The sequence below is a fragment of the Hippocampus guttulatus genome, chromosome 2 (assembly GCF_054856545.1).
Source record: "Hippocampus guttulatus isolate MCC_2025c chromosome 2, RoL_Hgut_1.0, whole genome shotgun sequence".
NCBI lineage: Eukaryota > Metazoa > Chordata > Actinopteri > Syngnathiformes > Syngnathidae > Hippocampus > Hippocampus guttulatus.
In genome coordinates this window covers 33,561,928-33,581,619 of record NC_141262.1, presented here as the reverse complement: position 1 = coordinate 33,581,619, position 19,692 = coordinate 33,561,928, and the positions used below count along the sequence as shown (strand labels likewise).

General features: G+C 43.5%; 2 protein-coding genes across 4 annotated transcripts; one reads left to right on the top strand and one right to left on the bottom strand.

Annotated features, from left to right (window-relative positions):
• Positions 1 to 5: 5 nt before the first annotated feature.
• Positions 6 to 4,247, top strand: gpr137 (G protein-coupled receptor 137). Of its 3 annotated transcripts, none has more exons than XM_086105788.1 (8): positions 6 to 231; positions 815 to 1,266; positions 1,368 to 1,417; positions 1,706 to 1,946; positions 2,095 to 2,244; positions 2,373 to 2,498; positions 3,241 to 3,359; positions 3,442 to 4,247. In XM_086105788.1, exons 2-8 carry the CDS (start codon positions 829 to 831, stop codon positions 3,536 to 3,538), a joined length of 1,221 nt encoding a protein of 406 aa, XP_085961914.1. In that variant the 5' UTR covers positions 6 to 231; positions 815 to 828; the 3' UTR covers positions 3,539 to 4,247. The 3 variants fall into 3 exon arrangements, with proteins under 3 accessions (XP_085961914.1, XP_085961916.1, XP_085961915.1); XM_086105790.1 differs by having other exon boundaries at positions 751 to 1,266; XM_086105789.1 differs by having other exon boundaries at positions 90 to 214.
• A 464-nt stretch (positions 4,248 to 4,711) lies between these two features.
• On the bottom strand, positions 4,712 to 19,482 carry syvn1 (synovial apoptosis inhibitor 1, synoviolin). The gene is made up of 16 exons (XM_086105787.1): positions 19,310 to 19,482; positions 16,709 to 16,860; positions 16,516 to 16,608; positions 15,829 to 15,981; positions 13,242 to 13,290; positions 12,134 to 12,237; positions 11,908 to 12,034; positions 11,735 to 11,834; positions 10,208 to 10,273; positions 7,065 to 7,181; positions 6,740 to 6,897; positions 6,413 to 6,553; positions 6,177 to 6,323; positions 5,865 to 6,048; positions 5,612 to 5,730; positions 4,712 to 5,515 (listed from the first exon to the last, which is right to left on the bottom strand). Exons 2-16 carry the CDS (start codon positions 16,838 to 16,840, stop codon positions 5,334 to 5,336), a joined length of 1,872 nt encoding a protein of 623 aa, XP_085961913.1. The 5' UTR covers positions 16,841 to 16,860; positions 19,310 to 19,482; the 3' UTR covers positions 4,712 to 5,333.
• Between the last annotated feature and the right edge of the window lie 210 nt (positions 19,483 to 19,692).

The window sequence follows — 19,692 nt, the reverse complement described above, 5'->3', positions numbered from 1 at the left end:
TGTCATCGGGCGAGTGAACAACAACCAAAAGGAAGCGCGATTTTTTTGCCATCAGTGATTGGTGGTTGGAATCAAAACTTGAGGCCACGCCTATCCACATGTGACGTACCTGACGTTACACGGAAGTAACGACGTGAACGTCGTCCGCTGAAGATCCCGGAGTTTTCCGTGAAAAGGGTCGAAATTTGTTAGACTCCAGTGATTATTTTATACGGTATGGTCAACAATACGGTATGGTGGCGAATTTTGTAATTGATAATCCTTGCGTGGTTGCGTTAAAAAGGCCGTGTCAATAACAGTTAATGTAGCTCTTGAAAGTTAGCATAGTATTGTTGACACAAAGATCCGACCTTGTTGACACAGCTGTTAATATTGTCTCTTAGTTCAAGGTTATCATATCACAATGTTCTCGTGCCGCCCCAGAATAGTGATTAATAATATATCGACAGAATCTCAAATGTTAACCAGCTTAGTGATAACGGTTTACTTACAAGCTAACGTTTTCATTAACTTGTAGAAGGAAATAATTTAAATGTCCAAACTCATTCGTCTGCCCTAAACTGCAGTCCAGGTGTGATGTAAAAGAGAAAACGTTTTTCTGAAAGATCTAAAATAAAATTACAGGCCACTAGTGTAATTCTTTCAGCCTAGTAGACCGCCTCGGGGAGTGCGGGGTGGGGGGTAGTAAAAGTAAAAGTAAAGATGTATTATTATTTTTACTGCCATTTCATTTTTGCTCATTTCATGCAGTTTTTTTCCCTGTGGCTTCCACTGTGGACTGTCTGGCTTAGTGAGCTCCTGTGTCTGCTGTCAGGTGTCCCACATTAAATGCCAGTTGAGAGCGTGACGTCGTCAACATGGACCTCTGAAAGTGTCAGGACTGCCATGGAAGCGCCCGTCACAGCCTCCCCTCCTCCCTACTCCTCCACCCTGCCCGTGCCGCTGCCCCTACATCCCGCTCTGGCCCCTTCGGTCCAACTCGGCTTTACCATCCTGTACACGGTGCTGTACGGCGGTCTCTTCCTGGTGGTGTACGCCCAACTCTGGCTTCTCTACTTCTACAGACACAAACGATGGAGCTATCAGAGCGTCTTTCTTTTCCTTTGCTTGCTCTGGGCTGCACTGCGCGCCACCTTGTTTTCGTTTTACTTTCGAAACGCGCTGGACGCCAACCACCTCCCCGTGGCGATCTACTGGCTGCTCTACTGCTTCCCTGTCTGCCTGCAGTTCTTCACTCTGAGCCTTATCAACTTGTATTTCACTCAGGTGAGACCAAGGGGATTTCATTCTTGAAGATTGATGACAGGTTAAGTCTTTTTGCCACAATTTTACAAACTTGATGGTGTCTGGTTTCTCCTGTTCCACAGGTTCTACTAAAAGCCAGGGAGTCTTACAGCTCAGATGTAGAAAAACGACTGTGAGTAGATATTTTCTCCAGATGAAGCATATCACCCCCTTTCGTTGAGTGAACATGACATGCGCTTTGAACCACAGGAGGTGCATAAAATATTTTTTAAACGCGATGTAATATAAAAAAAAAAGTGATTTTGCAACAACAAAAAAATCATCCTGACGAGTGAACTGGAATTATTGGATGAAGTTGATAAATCACCAGAGTCCAAGCTAGTAAATGTTTTCCATATTTTCCATTTGAATCATTGCTCTGTCATATAAAATACATGTACTGACTCCCATTTTGTTTTAGGTGTAAAGCTCGCTGCATGTATGGGGCACTGAACGCCATCTTCTTTTGCGTCAATGTGAGCTGCGCCGCACTTGCAGGCCGCGGTGAAGGCACGGGGTCAGGCCAACGGACTTGGAATCTGGTCCTGGTCCGGGTGCTCGTCAACGACTTGCTGTTCATCCTGGATGCAGTGTTGCTTGCTGTCCTGCTGCTGCTTCTGACGCGACACTCACGCTCCACAGGCCCTTACTTGACCAGCAAGGTGGTATATATGATGAGGAACATGGGATCAAACCCTTGAGATACGTCAGGAATTTTTATTTATATAGTGCCGATATGTGACCTTTTAACACAGTCCTTGTCACCAAGGGAAAATGTTTATTTATTATTATTTTTTTTACACATTACAGGGCACCACAGTGTGTCGCACAGCAGCACTCGGCGCCACAATCATTTTGCTGTTTGCCAGCCGAGCTTGCTACAACCTGAGCGTCCTGGTTCTGTCTCAGCACCACCACGTCGAGTCTTTTGACTTTGACTGGTACAACGTCTCTGACCAGGTGCTCGTGCAGTGCTTTGACTCAATTTTGCATTTTTCTACACTGCCAAGAGTTTTGCTTCTTCATGGCTTGTTCACAGGCTTTCTGCATGACAAATTCCACAAAGCCGCCTTGTATTCTGTTTACAGGCTGACCTGCATCAAGAACTCGGCGACAGGGGCTACCTGGCCTTTGGCGTCATCCTCTTCATCTGGGAGCTGCTCCCAAGCAGTTTGCTCATCCTCATCTTCAGAGTTCGCCGGCCCTCTCAGGAGGTCGTTAAAGTATTACTGACGAATTCATTTAACTGCAATCTTGCGGAGAGACAATTTTCTATTGGATATACAGTGGTGCCTTGAGATAGGAGTGTTGCGAACTGTCATTCGGCTCGCTTTTTTTTTTCCAAACAATTCAAAAGGGGCCTCAAACAGTGTAATGCCACTCAAATTAGAATTTTACTGCCAAACTAAACGTAAAACAAGCGAATTACACATGTACGTTAAGCAACCACTTAACTTTGCCATAAAATCCACAAGCTTAATGCTAACACATAATGGCAAATGCCATAGATAGGCTCATGAATAGTACCTACGCGGCAGTGTTTAATGCTTGAGGCACAGACGTACGAGTACAAATGGTCCAGCAAGATTATACTGTAATAGTCACGGGCATATATTTATCCTGAAGCGATTAAAAACAACTTTTCTCACAGTTAGCTGAGTCGCTTACAGTACTGGTGAAACATGTTCGTTTGTGGTGGCCCATTTGCACACACCTGAAGCAGCCACTGTGAATCCGAATGCAAAAACAGATGAGGGGTGACTCTCTCGATGCTATTTCCATTGAGTTGCGTATTAAAAAAAAAAAAAGTAATGTTTTTTCCGTTGCTCGTGTTGTCTCATTTTACTCAATGATTGTTCAATTTGAAAATGTATGACCACAAGGGTGCCACTGTATTCTCTATGCTTCCCTATCCATTTTCTGTAACGTCACAATGTTGTTTTGTGATGTTGGCAGGTCAGCAACGTGGCTGTCAACAACAGGACCCTACCTCGGCCTTATTTTTTCGATGACCCCCAAGGCAACGAGGAGGAGGAAGCTCCTTCGTGGGCTTCAACCTACCAGCCTCACTCAAGGTTGCTCGGCTGACTGACTGCGCTCATAATGGTGCCACTTAAGATGTTCATTTGATTCTTGAATGTCCTTTCTTTTTGCCAGCTGGTATGGATCGGAGACTGCTCCTCTCCTTTTTGCCAACAACCCCCCAGACCGAAGTCACCAGCATCACACTTTGTACTCCACGCCCCAAAACTGACGCGCCAACATGGGCAGGGATGGCGGCGTTCTAGATTGTGGTCATCTCAAGGAAAAACCAGCCTGTCAACCGGTAGAACCTCCATTTGTCTGGTCTGTGTATTATAATTATTATTTTTTGCACTGTAAGCCTCAGGAATTGTCACCAAACATTACATATGCACTTTTCTAGTGTTTTTAATAACCATAAAAAAACGATTTTGTTGTCCCCTAAAGGGAACCAACTTGTCAGGGAAGATGTAGAATGCCAAACATTGAGTCAGCACTCTCTGACAAGGTTCAACTTGGGTTTAGCTGCCTTGTGGCACTTTTCTAGAGGGCATCAACTACGGAAGTGGTTAAACACTGTAAATAAGCGCTTACATTTCCTGGAAAAGCGTCATTAGCATTCCTCTTTAGAATGTATAAGAGTGGGCTGGTCTGTCATAACAGAACGGAGACTCATCCATCACGGTTACACGGAAACTGGGAGCATTTCATAACTGCACTCTTTGCTATACCACAGGTTTGTATTTTTTTGATATTTTCCATTTGAAATTTTCCAGACTCTTCCTTTGTGATTATCCTGCATTTTGATGCAACTTTTACTGGTAACTTATTAATTGTACTAAACAGTTTTGCTGACAATTGTAGAAAGCGACTTCAATACAGCTTTGACTGGATCACATTTGCCGTGTAAACAATTAAAATGTGCTTGTCCAGCCTGTTAAGTGCTTGTGAAGTTAGTGTCTAAGCTGCATGAAATAACTTTGTGTCTGCACTCACAAAAACAAAGGTGTTAAAAAATAGGGAAAATTCACATTTGTATTGGTTTGACAGCATCAATGGCCAGACCCAGCCTGTCACACTTTGTGGTCCACTAAAGCAAATTGAGTATTTTGGCTGAAAACCTATTGGAATTGCATTTTTTTCCTTTACAATACATGTTTTACTCCACCAAATTCATTCGACATAAAATATTTGGTTGTCACTATTTTCCTTGACTTCTCCGTTAAATATAGAATGAAACAGGGGCAATCGTGAAAATGTAGTAATAGCCAGCCCTCCATATTCCATACCCTTATTCTCACTGGGGTCAATGAGGAGATTATACATTTATGAAAATCACATCATGATGGCTCGGGGAAACTAACTACAATTTAAACCTGCCCAAACACGATGCCCAAACGGTTAACACTTTTTCACACTCATTTTATTGATAATCTTCCAAGAATGAATTTTCAACATGGCCTGAAAGAAAAAGTAGCAGTTTATTCTCCTTTATGTACAGATCACCCTGATAAAACTCTTTATACAGTATGTACACATTCAAATAAATTTGTTACAGTACCTGTAACATTGAAAAAACCAGGACACAAAGAGTGCTGATTTGTAAAGGGGAGAGAAAATGTTAACCTTCCTTTTTGGATCAGATAAGATCACTGCGCAGTGTAATAAGCAACATGCTTTCAACCGAACCCAGTTGGTTAAGGAAAAAAAAAAAAAAAAAAAAAGAATGGGCAGGCACTGAGCCCAATGACACCCACACTACCAAATACTAATCCAAACAGTGTATCACTAAACACAAACCCATTCCAATTTCCTCTCAAATTACAAGTGCCTGCAGTCCCCTTTCCACTATTAAGTGTTTAGTGAAACAGAAGGAAGAAAAAAAAAACCACGCTATCATTTTGACACAGGAGTGCAAATTATCCCCGCAGCTTGAGTCCCGACTCAAATTGGTGAAAAAGGTGAAGGACTAAGAGGGGGACCAACAGATGATCCACATTTAGAGCTCCTGTTGGTCCGCAGTCGCCTCAATCGTCTGCGGGTGAAAGCGATGCCGTTTCCAGTTTGCGAAGTCGCCGGCGCCTCAGCTCAGCGGCATTCGGTTCACCATCCTCGTCCTCTGATCCTTCATCTGCATTGTTTCTTGTCTCACCATCCCAAGTGGCGGAAGTAGAAGCGGATTCGACGGTTTGGACTGGAGCTCTGCTCACTTGCTCACAAAGAAGCACATCAAGAGTGATTAAAACAAGATGAATATAGATAGATAAATTTGAACTCCACAATTTCAAAGAGTGGAAGTTCTTACATTTGGGGGAGGAGGATTTCTCCTGACTTGGCTTTTCTGTGCTCGCACCAGCAGTGGAGAAGGAAGCAGAGCGGATTGTCCCACTGGCTTCTTCTGTGCTGCTGACAGGTCTCGGAGGACTACAGAAGAGAAAAAGGAAAAAAAATCAGCTGGTGGCAGCATCACCTGCTGTCTTTCTATTTTCAAATTTTTGTGCTGAAATTACAAGGAAAGGAAGAGTGCCCTGAAAAGTCAGAATAGGAAGTTTACTTACGTGAGCGTGGCGACCGTGCTGAGGTAATGGTGGATGTTGAGCATGGCGGCATCCAGCAGAGTGTGGATGTTTTGCAGACACTGCAGCCTGGCCTCCAAGCCTCGTCGGCCTTCAGCCTCCAGCTCCCTCAGCTCCTCCTCTGACAGCTGCGACAGAGACGGAGGAGGAGGAGGCATCGACGACACTGAAAGTGAAGGAGGGAGAGATCAGTTTGTGAAGCGCTTCAATGGATATTATGGTCTAAATCCAGTTTTGGGTCATTCATCCTCCGCTTCTGAGGCAGGGTAAAGTGCAAATACGCCTAAAGCTTACTGAAAGGAGGTGGTGGCGGTGGCATAGGCAGCCACGGTGTAGTTGGGAAGGGAGGAGGGGGAATGGAGAAGGGGAATCCCGGCACGGCAGAGCCCGGAGCAGCAGCCGTAGCAGAGTCCGCGCTGGATGAGGTGGACTGGCCGGTACCTGATGAAAACCAGGATTCAGACTCAGCAGCTCTGCAAACTCACTTCACCTTGACTGTCGATTTGGCTACTTGGCGTCATGTGACCTACCGGCTGCCTGCGCCGCCTCAGTGTTGCCCTGTGGCGCGACGGCAGCACCGGGAGCTGCCGCGGCTGGAGGAGGCATGCCGGGAAATGGACCCCAAAAGGGAAACAGGCCGGGTGGGAAGCCAGGCAACATGCCAGGAGCCACTAGAAAAGAAAGAGCACCAAATTAAAATCGCCAACTGCGGTGCCACGACATATCTTGCAGGACATTTGCAAGCCAAAATGGATGCGTGTATCACTTAGAGGTCAACTTTTTGTCTGATTAAGCTATTTGATGACACATTTGAGTGGAGTGTTGTTGACGGGATTTTTGCTTCTCACTGCTCTCACCATTGGCTGGCTGGGCAGCTGCAGCGTGCGCAGGCGCTGCTGGAGCAGGGGCTGCAGCCTGGGCAGGGGTTGGAGCCGGATTGTTGTTCGACGCCCGCAGGACGTCCATGCGACAGGTGGGGCAGGTCTGCTGTCTCTGGAACCAGGAACGCAAGCAGCTGCAGGCAAAGACAAAGACGCTTTGGTTACCAATAACCTCGTTGACCGTGCGCCTGATTATGGAAAAACTGACTCATTAATTAGGATAAAGTGTTTTCATTTTCATGTTCAGCTCTGATGAGAATCACGGTGTGTTTAAAGTCTTTTTCTTTCCAACAGGACCTACCTGGAGTGGAAAATGTGATTGCAAGGTAGCTTCTTTGCTCCGGTGACCATTTCCTCCCGACAGATTATACAAACGTTGTCAGAGGCCTGCAGATCTTCAGGAGTAGCGTCAGGGTATCTGATGACCAAGGAGAAAGTCAAAAAGGAAATTGAATGGAGTCTTTGTTTTGGCTTGTGCTGTACAGTATGTAAGTTACATAACAGTGCTATTGACTGTTAGGTTGACTAAGTATTTTTAAGTTGAGGATGTGAATTCATCATTAGATTTTGTGCTGTTTATTTCTTTTTGTTGATATTTTTCCAATCAACTGGACTACACATTCTAAGAGCTCTCAGAAAACATGCCCATTCTTTTTTCGTGCGTGGCCTCTGACATTTCAAATGTCAGTTAAGATGTTAAAAAGCATAACATGTGTTCAACAGTAGAGTTGAGCATAAAAATATTTTATGCATGGGACTGCAGACTCTAGATGTATTTTTTTTTCGCCCAGGTGTTACCTGCATCTGTTGTGGAAACACTCACAGATAAAAACACTATCTCAATAAAAATGTATTTCATCCGATTTTATCTTCTTTTATGACAGTCTGAATGTCTCAATTCAGATTTTTTTTTTCAAATCCGCCCTGGGCCACTTTCATAAGTGGTCCTAGATTGGACACAACGCAACAGCAGTTTGAATGGCCAGGTTGCATATATCCGACCTAGCCGTTACCGAAAGCCCAAGATGCGCTCTGCACAGGTGGGGGAGAGAGCACTTGGGAGGGAGATTGACTGTTTGATTGTCCGTGAATCTGCCAAGTTGGTTTGAGTAACAGGGCGGCCCGGTAGTCCAGTGGTTAGCACGTCGACTTCACAGTGCAGAGGTACTGGGTTCAATTCCAGCTCGGGCCTCCCTGTGTGGAGTTTGCATGTTCTCCCCGGGCCTGCGTGGGTTTTCTCCGGGTACTCCGGTTTCCTCCCGCATTCCAAAAACATGCATGGCAGGTTGATTGGACGCTCTAAATTGTCCCTAGGTGTGAGTGTGAGCGTGGATGGTTGTTCGTCTCTGTGTGCCCTGCGATTGGCTGGCAACCGATTCGGGGTGTCCCCCGCCTACTGCCCGAAGACGGCTGGGATAGGCTCCAGCACCCCCCGCGGCCCTAGTGAGGATCAAGCGGTTCGGAAAATGGATGGATGGATGATTCCAACTTGAAACATGAAGCATAAAGTGGACATTTGTGGTCACTGTTGTAATTCATCCATCCATCCATGGATGCGCGGCAATGACGTGATGTCAGACATCTTCAGAGATTTAATAGCCTCACCTCATTTCCGCGAAGTACGTATGTCTAATCGCTTCGCTCATCTGAAGATGTGAGATGCTCGATAGATAAGCCCCAAGCAACATTGAATGCCCGTGACCATCAATCCCTGAGGCGGCAGTGCATCAAAAACTGGCATCAATGTAGAAAGGATATCACCACATGAGCTTCAGACAACCAATGTCAGCCAACACATTTTGGCGCTACATCCTTAGGTGCAACTTAAAACTTTACGATACAAAGCAAAAACCATTTATCAACAACACCCAGAAACGCTGCCGGCTTCTCTGGGCCTGGGATCATCCAAGATGGACTGATGAAAAGTGGAAACGTTTTCTGGGGTCTGACAAGTCCACATTTCAAAGTGGTTTTGGAAATTGTGGACGCCGTGACCTCAAATAGGAAAAGCACAATCCTGACGTTGTGTACGCAAAGTTCAAAAGCCAGCATATGTGATGGTATGGGGCTGTGTCAATGCCAATGGGATTAACACCCGGTGATCCAGTGGTTAGCGCATCGACTGTGCAGAGGTCGTGGGTTCGATCCCGGCTCTGGCCTTCCTGTGTGGAGTTTGCATGTTCTCCCCGGGGCTGAGTGGGTTTTCTCTGGGTACTCCGGTTTCCTCCCACATTCCTAAAACATGCGTAGCACTCCCTGGTGTGAGTGTGAGCGCGGATGTTTGTTCGTCTCTGTGTGCTCTGCGATTGGTTCAGGGTGTCCCCCGCCTACTGCCCGAAGACAGCTGGGATCGGCTCCAGCACCCCCCGCGACCCTTGTGAGGATAAAGCGGATCGGAAAATGGATGGATGGATGAACACATCCTTGAAGGCACCGCTAATGCTGAAAGGTACACACAGCTTTTGGAAAAACATATGCTGCCATTCATTGTCTTTTTCATGGTCTCCCCTGCTGATTTCAGCAAGACAATGCCAAACCACATTCTACTTGTGTTACAACAGCTTGATTTCATAGTAAAAGAGTGTGGGTACTAGAGCGACCTGTTTGCAGTCCAGACACGGCATTTAAAACGTGTTGCAATATTATAATGCATAAAACACGCCAACAGAGATGATCAAGCAAGGCTGGGAAAAAAAAATCCACCTAAAAAGCTTCATCAATTAAAGTTCTCAGTTCCCAAACATTTGAGTGTTGGTAAAAGGAAAAAGTGTGAAACACAGTGGTAAACATGACACTGTGCCATCTTTTTTGGAGATTCTAACTTAATGGTTATTTGCTCAAAACAATCGTCTATCAGTTTGAACTTTAACGACATTGTCTCTATTTTGTATTCAATTAAATACAGGTTGCAAATGATTTGCAAATCATTGTATTTTCTTTTTATTTATGTTTCACATAACGTCCCAATTTCATTGGAATTGGGCTTTGTCTGTGGTGTGAACTGTTACACCCACACAAATAATCAGGTTTCACAAAAAAATTCTAATTGAGCATTAAGACTTGTGGTGTGAAACTGCCCCATGTTGCTTTCCTTATTGAATCCTTGAATCTAACTTCAGTTTTTAATCCAACCAGGACAACTGTACTTGTTCTCAATCATAATTAAGCTTGTCCAAACGTATCCCATTTTGTTCAAAGACAAGTAACTGGTTTGTGTTCTCGCAGTTAGTTGAGTCTGATCAACTGTAAATTCGACACTATTATCTTTAACCGCCAAACCAGGCTACCACACGTCATGTTATTCTCACGTTGTTTTGACATTCAAAAAAAACACTAAACTTCTGCATAGCACCCCCCCAAAAAAATCCCCCAAATGTTCACAAAACCTTACACATGCAGTATTTTTTTAAATAATGCCAATGAGAAAAGTCTTGCATTACTCACAGTGTATTCATGTTGCGGATGGCTCTCCGAGACATTATAGCATCAGTTACAGCTTTCTTAAAATGTCTGAAAGGCGAAGGAAAATACACATATGTAAAACATGCCTAGTAAATAATGTTAGAAAGTTTGTGGTGGAAATAATAAACTACAATCAGACTAAAGGTGTTCTGAGGATTTTAGATTTAGCAAAACAAATGTTTAATCTGTTCCGTGACCAGGCTTGTAATTCAAAACACTTGCATTACAAATCACCTTCCCTGTTCAAATGAATGGAAATGCTAATCATCCATTCCAGCCACCCCCCCCACCCCAAAAAACATCAATTTTGTAATGTTGGAAAGGAAAAGAACACTATAATATTGTATTAAAAATAGTAATAACATGATTAAACAAAATTATAATAGTCATTCACACTCAAAGACTTTCACAACTCCTCTAAGTGACTACGTAACCGCAGTCCTATATGTTGTTTTTGGCCAAGGATAAAGAATATATATGATAAGATATCCTTTATTTGTCCCACACTGGGGAAATTTACAGTCTACAGCAGCAAGATTGTGGGTAGAAGATATGCCTGTAAGAATTGTTATATTGTCTGTCTACGTATTACTGGACCACTTGTGTTCAAATAACGGTTGCTTCAAGCGTTATACAGCGCCCCATAGATGCTGATCATCGGCCTGTCTATGGCATTTCTCATTTCACATTAGCATTAAGCTAGTGACTGTTGGGATTTGAAGGCAAAGTTATGTGGTTGTTTTAAATACACAACATGTAATGTAATTCTCAGCTTTCTGTTGAGTTTGACTGTAAACTTCAACTGGGAGTGGAATTAAACAGTTTGAATGCTTTTTTTTTGAAGGATTTGGTCTTCATCTGCGGAACGAATGCTTGTTGTGATGTGAGGCAAACTCATCTGTCATCACACAGTGCTCGTATCTCAGGTCACTCGTATGTTAAGGCACCACTGCACTACAGTTGCAATCAAAACTGAGTACAGTCAAACCTGTTTTCGAACGTCTCTGTTCTCGACCAAATCGGTTTTCGACCAGAAAATTCGAGATTTTTACGCCTCGGATTACGACCGAAAACCGGTTTTCGACCAAACCCGAATACGCCACTCGACTCCTCTCATCTTCCTTACACGAGGAAGTGTCGCTTCCTTATATAGCGTTCATTGTGAGCAGATGTGTTTGTTGTGATTTACGCAAATCTGACTGCTTTTATGTTATTTCTGCACAGTGCATTAGCCCCTAATCATGGGCTTATTTAATAAAATAGTTTTGGATTTCGAACAAATCGCTTTTCGAACAGCCTTCTGGAACGACTTATGGTCGAAAACCGAGGTATGACTGTATTCTCAAAGCTGGAAGAGTGAATTGTAATTTCTTAACTCATAAAATTTTATGTTTTACTCTGCTAGAGCCACATTGGCATCGCAAAGGAAAATCTGTTCTCAGTTGGCCTTACCTGGATAAACAACGTTTTTTAAAAAGTGTATCATTCAATTTATGTGAGACTCCTTACCTCATAGCGAGATACATGGGCCGGATGGCAAACAGTGGGAACGTGTGAACCTTCATCATAATGGTCATAAAGGCAACGTACAGGAGAACTTTGATGAAACCTCAAACAGACAATTGCACATGATTAGTTTACAAAACATCCAACTTTTAAGTATCCAAGAAGCACATGGTTACCGGTGAAGAGCTCTGTGTAGAGCATATAGACGGCCTTGTTGTCCCAGGGATTCTCACTTTGCAAATCCACAGTGTGCAGGATGTACTTAATGAACATAGTCAATACCATGGTCAACAGGATGGCGTACTGAAGTGCACGAGAGAGGAAACATTTACGTATACATAATGTAGCAATGAACATCATGTCGAAATCAAATTTACTACTAGTTATTCTAAGATGACAAACCTCAAAGCCAAAAACAAGCTGCACAGAGGCTCCCCGGGTGATAATGCTTTGACAGGCGTGGTAAACAAACAGGAAGTCCAGAGCTCCCAGCAGCCCCATGAGAGCTAGAACATTAGCAATGAGAATCGAATTTGCAAAATATCCACACAAACAGCTGCTTGATAGTGAAATGCATCCAGCGTTGGAGTGGAGGTGAGGAAAAGTCATTCTGACTTTGGCTACCATCACAATGTAGGGCGTGATGCCCAATTTGGATGTTTTGTGAAATCCAATCTTTTGGTGCACTCGTTCGCCTTACCAAAACAAACAGGACTTCTAATGAGACACGCATGCCACAAAGCATGACGTCGAGGGAAGTGCACCAAAAAGAAGTAAACATGGTCCCGCGTGTAGGGGCCCATTTTATCATCTCATCTTGCCAGACTAGTGAGGAGAGAGGGGCCATATACAATTTGCCGATAAGAGGCAACGCTCCTTGATCAATTTATGGAGAAGTCTACTCGGGATGATGTCACGTCATTGACTTGAGTAAGAAATGAATCATTTGCGTGGCTGAATTACAGTACTACTATGACCTCCTATCTGCACGTTATGCTTCATGTTTCAAGTGTGATTAAATTGGGTGTCAAATGTTAGCACAACAACTGTTATCCATAACAACTTTGTAGATGCACGGACGATGTCTGTAGTTTCTCGAGCACTCTCTCCCCTGCCCACAGGGAGGAAATATTGGGTTTTTTGATGACACATAGGCCGGATGTGTGCGCAGGAGAGTTCATACTGCAGACACATCGCATATGTATCCGATATCCACATACAAAAGAGGCCCAGGTCGGACTTGGAAAACAAAATTGAATTGTACTGCTCACACTGCATGAGAGAGGGGAAAAAAATTAACAGAATGCTGGTAGCATATGGGCAAAAAATAAAAAAAAAATATCTGAATTGAGTTGCAGTGTGAGTAGCCTTGGAGCACCTGGACCCACACTGCTACTTGCAAAAGTTTTTGTTTTTGTTTCAAAATTAAGACAGGAGAAGTGAAAATTATAAAACAAAAGCAGCAGAGAAATTGAAAGAGCATATCTTAGCTGACAGAGTGTGTACTTACATAACACTCGAAAGTGGAAGAGGCAGGATATGTTTGGACTTCGTTCCATCTAAGACATTTAGCAGAGAAAAAATTTAATTAAACTGAATTTGTGAAACAGTCATTTCCATATTCCAACTGCTGTTAGTTTACAAAGTACAGTCATCGATTTTTACCAATAACTACCAAATTAGTGGCCTCCACTCAATTAGAGCATGCTTCACTTGCTAGGATGGTTGCTCAAAATAAATAAATGAATGAATGAATGAACGAATGTTGCGCTGCAAGTACGTGGTTGCATTCGCTATGACTAATATGTCATCCTGTGTCAAGGTGGACATCATCACTGCTCCAGGTATAGCAGGTATTGAATCTACAACGCTGAACTTAAAGCTGTATGCCGCAGCGAAGCATTCAAGAGCACGAATTGCTAAACATGTCAATATGACCCCACTAGAAAAAAAGAACTGATAATCAGCTGATAAGAACTGAATGCACCCAAAGCCTGTTGGGATGGCCGCCAGTTTAACCGCAACCCCAATGATGACAAACACAATTGGAAATAGCAGGATAGCTAAATAACCTGAAATATGATTTTATCTGATATTTCTAGCACTAAAGGTATCGTGGGCCACCCGATGAGGAAATGCGGTACCTTAAATAAGACAGTAATGTAACCACTGTGAGGCTGAACGATGTTGAAGAATACACTAATCCAATTTTGGTGCTGCACTTAGCTGGCAACCAGTTCAGGGTGTCCCCCGCCTACTACCCAAAGGCAGCAGGGATCGACTCCAGCACGCCCGTGACCCTCATGAGGATAAGCGGATTAGAAAATGGATGCATCAAATTGCAATCCCCCCCTCCCCCCAATATTGCCATTTAATGTGTTTGACTTTTTTTTCTTCCAATTTTTGATTTTTTTTCCCCAACTCTTTTATTCCCCGTGACATACAACTATGTCCTGAAAAACCACATACCCATGACATATTTTTACGGTTTTTCTTTGGAGGCTTTTTTTTTTTGCGTCATAGTGTGCAGAAAGGTGTGACGCAGCCTTTGACTCAGGATCAGGCTTGTCTGCATTGTAAAGCATTTAGAATCTGTCGAGCAGGTGGCAGCGGATGTAAGCAATCAGCCAAGATCATGCTGGAGAAGAAGTAAAAGGTGAAGGAATGCAGGGGAGTAGCATGGATGTGTGTGGAGTAACGTGGAGTTAGGACAGTGCGTTCAAAGACAGTAGCAACGTACAAATCAAAACAATTAACCCTTGATTATTGCTTTTGGGGAAGAAAATCTCCAACCAAGCATCACACGAGAAGGGAGTTGCTGAAAGCAGCATGCTTCATCCGCACAAAAGGAGGAAGCAGCCATCAAAAGAGGCTCCGCGTGCACCAACATCGTGTGCCTCACGCAAAAGCCACACCGCAGCAAACCTTTGCAAAGACAAGCGAAGTGAAACCAGAATGTGGTGTAAAACAGGTGTGCCTTTGCATCAGGCCAATTGCTTCATTTCATATCACCCACCCACAAAAATACATTAAAAAAAAATACACATTAATGGCAGGGTGCACATGTGTCCCCTACACATGTGCATGCGCACATGCACACGTACACTGCATTTACGCATGCAAACATACCGGGATACATCCACACACTCACAGAGAACTCACTGTTTCACTTCTGTTCATAGTGTGCAGATACAATTTTCACTGTCAAAATCCCTTTTTGTGGTGATGTTTGTTGTTTTGTAGAAGGAAAGTCTGATTTAGATGTTTGAGATGTCACAAAAGCAAAAAATAATTGTGCCATACTTGAAATTATGCTTGAAATGCATACTTGTACACAAAGGTATTTTTCTTAGCTTTTTTCCTTCAGAAACTGGACATTTGTAGACATTTTGTGATTTTCTATGCTGATTGTTAGCACGTCGACCGCACGGTGCAGAGGTACCGGGTTCGATTCCAGCTCCGGCCTTCCTGTGTGGAGTTTGCATGTTCTCCTCGAGCCTATGTGGATGGGTTACTCCGATTTTCTCCCACATTCCAAAAACAGGCGGGGCAGGTGAATGGAACACTCTAAATTGTCCCGAGGTGTGAGTATGAGCGTGGATGGTTGTTCATCTCTGTGTGCCCTGCGATTGGCTGGCAACCGGTTCAGGGTGTCCCCCGCCTAATGCCCGAAGAGAGCTGGGATAGGCTGCAATAGGCCCCGCGACTCTTGTGAGGATAAAGCGCATCAGAAAATGGATGGATGGTTGGATGGATGGATGATTGGTCAAAAACGGAAAAAGATAGGAACAAACTTTTGGTCAGCTGAAAGAAGAGAGTCTCCTTTCTTTTGGTAGACTGCATGTTTAGATCGCATCACAACCAAATAATCTGGGGGCCTTGCAAATCCAGCAAAACGGTGAGGATTGGGCAGTTTGCTCCAGTGAAAATGGGTGGGATTAAATACGTTAAGAGTTGCTAACTTGTCTCCAAATTGCATCCTGTGTGATTTGAAAATTGCATTGTACTCCATAGCAAAATTGATTGAATGTGTTTGTTCAGCCTTAGCCACACACTATTGTGTGTGCAAGATTTCAGATTTCTCTGTGATCACTTACAAAGTCCACGCGGTCTTCAGCCAACCAGTGGAAGCACTTAAGGAAAACCAGAAGTGTGAAGAGGGCAACAAAGCGTGGGGAAAAGTCATCCCTGAAAACAGTGAAGGCCAGGCACGTCTCGGTCACTGCGTACCAGGAACGCTCAATGAGATGCTGTTGGAAGAGACAAAGGCATCGATGTGGATAGAAAATGTCGACACACCCCTGCGCAAAAGCTACATCTTTGTGAGCTAAGAAAAATGACACCAAGATAAATATTTCAAAACATTGCAAACATTATTGTTTAGAACATCTGAACTTGATTGAACAAAATGAAATCATTGAGAGGGGAGATAATGGGAGCCGAGTGTGCACTCGTCAAGCCAATCACTTTCAAACACCTGTTTAAACTGAGTCAGCGCACAACTGGCACCATTTAAAGTGGCTTTGATGAACTCCAAATGAAGTTCAGAGGTTGTTTTTTTTTCTTACCCTCTTCCAAAATTCCATGTTGTTTTCTTCCCCCATTGAGTTTGACAGGTTTACACAATACATATTAATGTTGGAAGAAGTTTATAAATTATTCATATTGGTCTTATTTTTTAAAAACAAAATCTGGCATATGAACAAGGGTGAGTTTTTTTAATCATAATTGTCCACAATACCTACGATACATCAACTTTTATGTTCTTTACATATCCAAATTACCTCCATTTCTGCAGCTCTTAGCTGTCCAAAAAACACTTTCCTCATGAACTTTCCCAGAAGAAACACCAACACAAAGGCCTGAATGTACAACACCTAGAACAACATTAAAAAATGTCAATGCTGATGAATTTCAAAGTCACTACAAACACAGAGAAATGACCTTATACTGTGCTTTACTTGAGCACAACCTTACCGCCATGCTGGGGCTGCTTTTGGTGAGGTAGACAACAGTTGGGTAAAACTGGTGTTTGAGGAGGTAAGCATGCGCCACCACAGCACCAGTCAGTGCCAGACTGGTGATGGTCACCAGGGTTGCTCGCACCATGTTGGACTCAACTACAGCTCCTGCAGCGAAAGGGGAATAGTAACCATGAAGCTTGAAGTTTGAAGCCTCCCTGGCTGGTGTACCACGTGACCAATTTGGGAAATGCTTCAGAATGTTGCGCGATGTTCGACAGGTTTGCCTTCAGTGACTTCAAGTATGTGTGTGTGTGTGTGTGTGTGTGTGTGTGTGTGTGTGTGTGTGTGTGTGTGTGTGTGTGTGTGTGTGTGTGATACAGTTTTTGCAATTCGTCATGCCCAAGAGTCAAAAGAGAGACGAAAATCATCTTTGCATTATTCATTCATTTTCCGAACCGCTTTATCCTCACTAGGATTGCGGGAGGTGCTGGAGCCTATCCCAGCTGTCTTCGGGCAGTCGGCAGGGGACACCCCGAATCGGTTGCCAGCCAATCGCAGGGCACACAGAGACGAACAACCATCCACACCCACACTCACACCGAGGGACAATTTTGAGTGTTCAATCAGCCTGCCATGCATGTTTTTGGAATGTGGGAGGAAACCGGAGTACCCGGAGAAAACCCACGCAGGCCCGGGGAGAACATGCAAACTCCACACTGGGAGGCCGGAGCTGGAATTGAACCCGGTACCTCTGCATTGTGAAGTCGACGTGCTAACCACCGGACTACCGGGCCAATCTATGCATTAGTGCATCACATATTGTGTGGGTAAACTACAGCTGCCTGTAATTGTACACATGGCCAGCAGGTGGTTTCGTGCTTCATGTGCACCATGAAGCATCAAGAAATGAACCATTGTGGAACCATGCATCCGATCCGCTTATCTCCACCAGGATCGCGGGGGTGCTGGAGCCTATCCCCGCCGTCTTCAGGCAGTAGGCGGGGGACATCCTGAACCGGTTGCCAGCCAATCGCAGCGCACACAGAGACAAACAGCCATCCACGCTCACACTCACACCTAGGGACAATTTAGAGTGTTCAATCAGCTTGCCATGCATGTTTTTGTAATATGGGAGGAAACCGGAGTACCCGGAGAAAACCCACGCAGACCTGGGGAGAACATGCAAACTCCACACAGGGAGGCCGGAGCTGGAATTGAACCTGGTACCTCTGCGCTGTGAGGTCGATGCGCTAACCATTGGATCACTGGGCCGCCCAGAAGACAAGTTTGGTCTTTGCACATGCTGTGACCAGAATTCGAACCAGGGTTGTTGCGGCCACACCACACCGTTATTAACCACTACACGATCACGGGCTGCCATTGTGGAACCAATTGGCTGAACTGGTGCGAAGCCTCCTTGGGCTTCATCTTGCCATCACTAATAAATACTTAGATAGAATTTTCACATTTGTAGGCTGTCATTTGTCTTTATGGAAAATTTCACTGAGAAGCCACTAGATTTCTCAAACAAAATGTATACTTTGGCGCACACGCATTTTCCCTAATCATCGTTACTCTTGTCTAAAAAAATAAAAAGCACCAGTATTTCTTACGTATTTTTCTATGCTTCTAACACATTTGAAATAAATTGTTCAGAAATATATTTGTGGACTCATAGTTTGGAAAGTCTCTCATGACATTTCTGGCCTGCCAAGACTGCTCATAATTTTCGTGACTTCACAGACCTATCAGCTCCAAATGCCTCAACAATTCATGGAGTGTTTTCTAATTCTTTTCAAATTATTATTACATTCTTAAACTTTATATGGGGCCCATTATAAAATGATGCTCACCAATAACAATATATACCATATTAGTTGTGTTTTACAACATTACATTTATTACATTAGATTACTTTTCTGGAAGGAGGCCTTCAGATTCTTTTGTGTTTCAATTTTAAGATTTATTGGTGATTTTGTTATGCTGAGATCTATTTGCTGTGACTGACTGGAATGACTTGAGATCATTTATATGTAATGGCTATTTATGTTTCGCAAGCTTCCCAGTGATGGCAATCTTTTGATGATGGATAAAGATTAAGCATTCTGATTCTACATAAATAGTCATTACTAAAATATCGACAACCAAAGACTTTGCATGAATACGTCGGCCAGAAATGTGTGCATTTTACCGCTTTGAAAACGCCATAGCTTGGTTAACGTTTGTCACGCGGAAAACATACTTAAATTATATCATTAGAAAGGTCTTAAAATGTTTTGTCATTTTCTGTGGGTTTCACGTGAACCAATTCATCTTTTACCCAATTATACGACTAAATTTGAGTAAAATGTAGAGCTGTGGTCTTTACTCGTTTAACTTGGCACGTAACATTTCGACCAATTTGGGTACTCGTAAAAATTTGATTAGGTATACAATTGTAAAATAATTTAAAAAAATAAGCAACTGCGAAATATCACATCTTTAGTTGTTAGGCAACGTTAATTTATCTCGTCAAACAGCAACGGCAGGGAGTTTATCAAATGGTTAGCTAATGTCAGCTAACGAGAGCTAGCTTAGCCGGTAATCACAGCTGTCAATGCTCTTCGGGACTCACCTTAACCGATGTATGCTTGTTTGCAAGACGAGTGCTTCCTCGTTTTCCAATGTATATATGTCCTCAATAATCACTTCATTTCGAGAATTTAAAGCAGCCTTTCGTTGTTATTTCTGGGTTTCGCCCCTCTTGTTCGGCTACGTGTTTATCTTTGGCTTGCTGTCTGGCGGCCACATCACATCCGGCTTTTACGGTAACTCGACGCCACAACAAATAAACAAGTGCAACGAGGCTCTTACATTAGATTGATTACCTTCGATAAACAATCACTACCCATTATTTACAATCCAAAAAATAGGCTGGTGTCCTATTTGAATGTGTTTAGGTTTTGGCTGCATTATAATAACTGCACGGAATTGACGTTTTATGAGTATTACGGTACG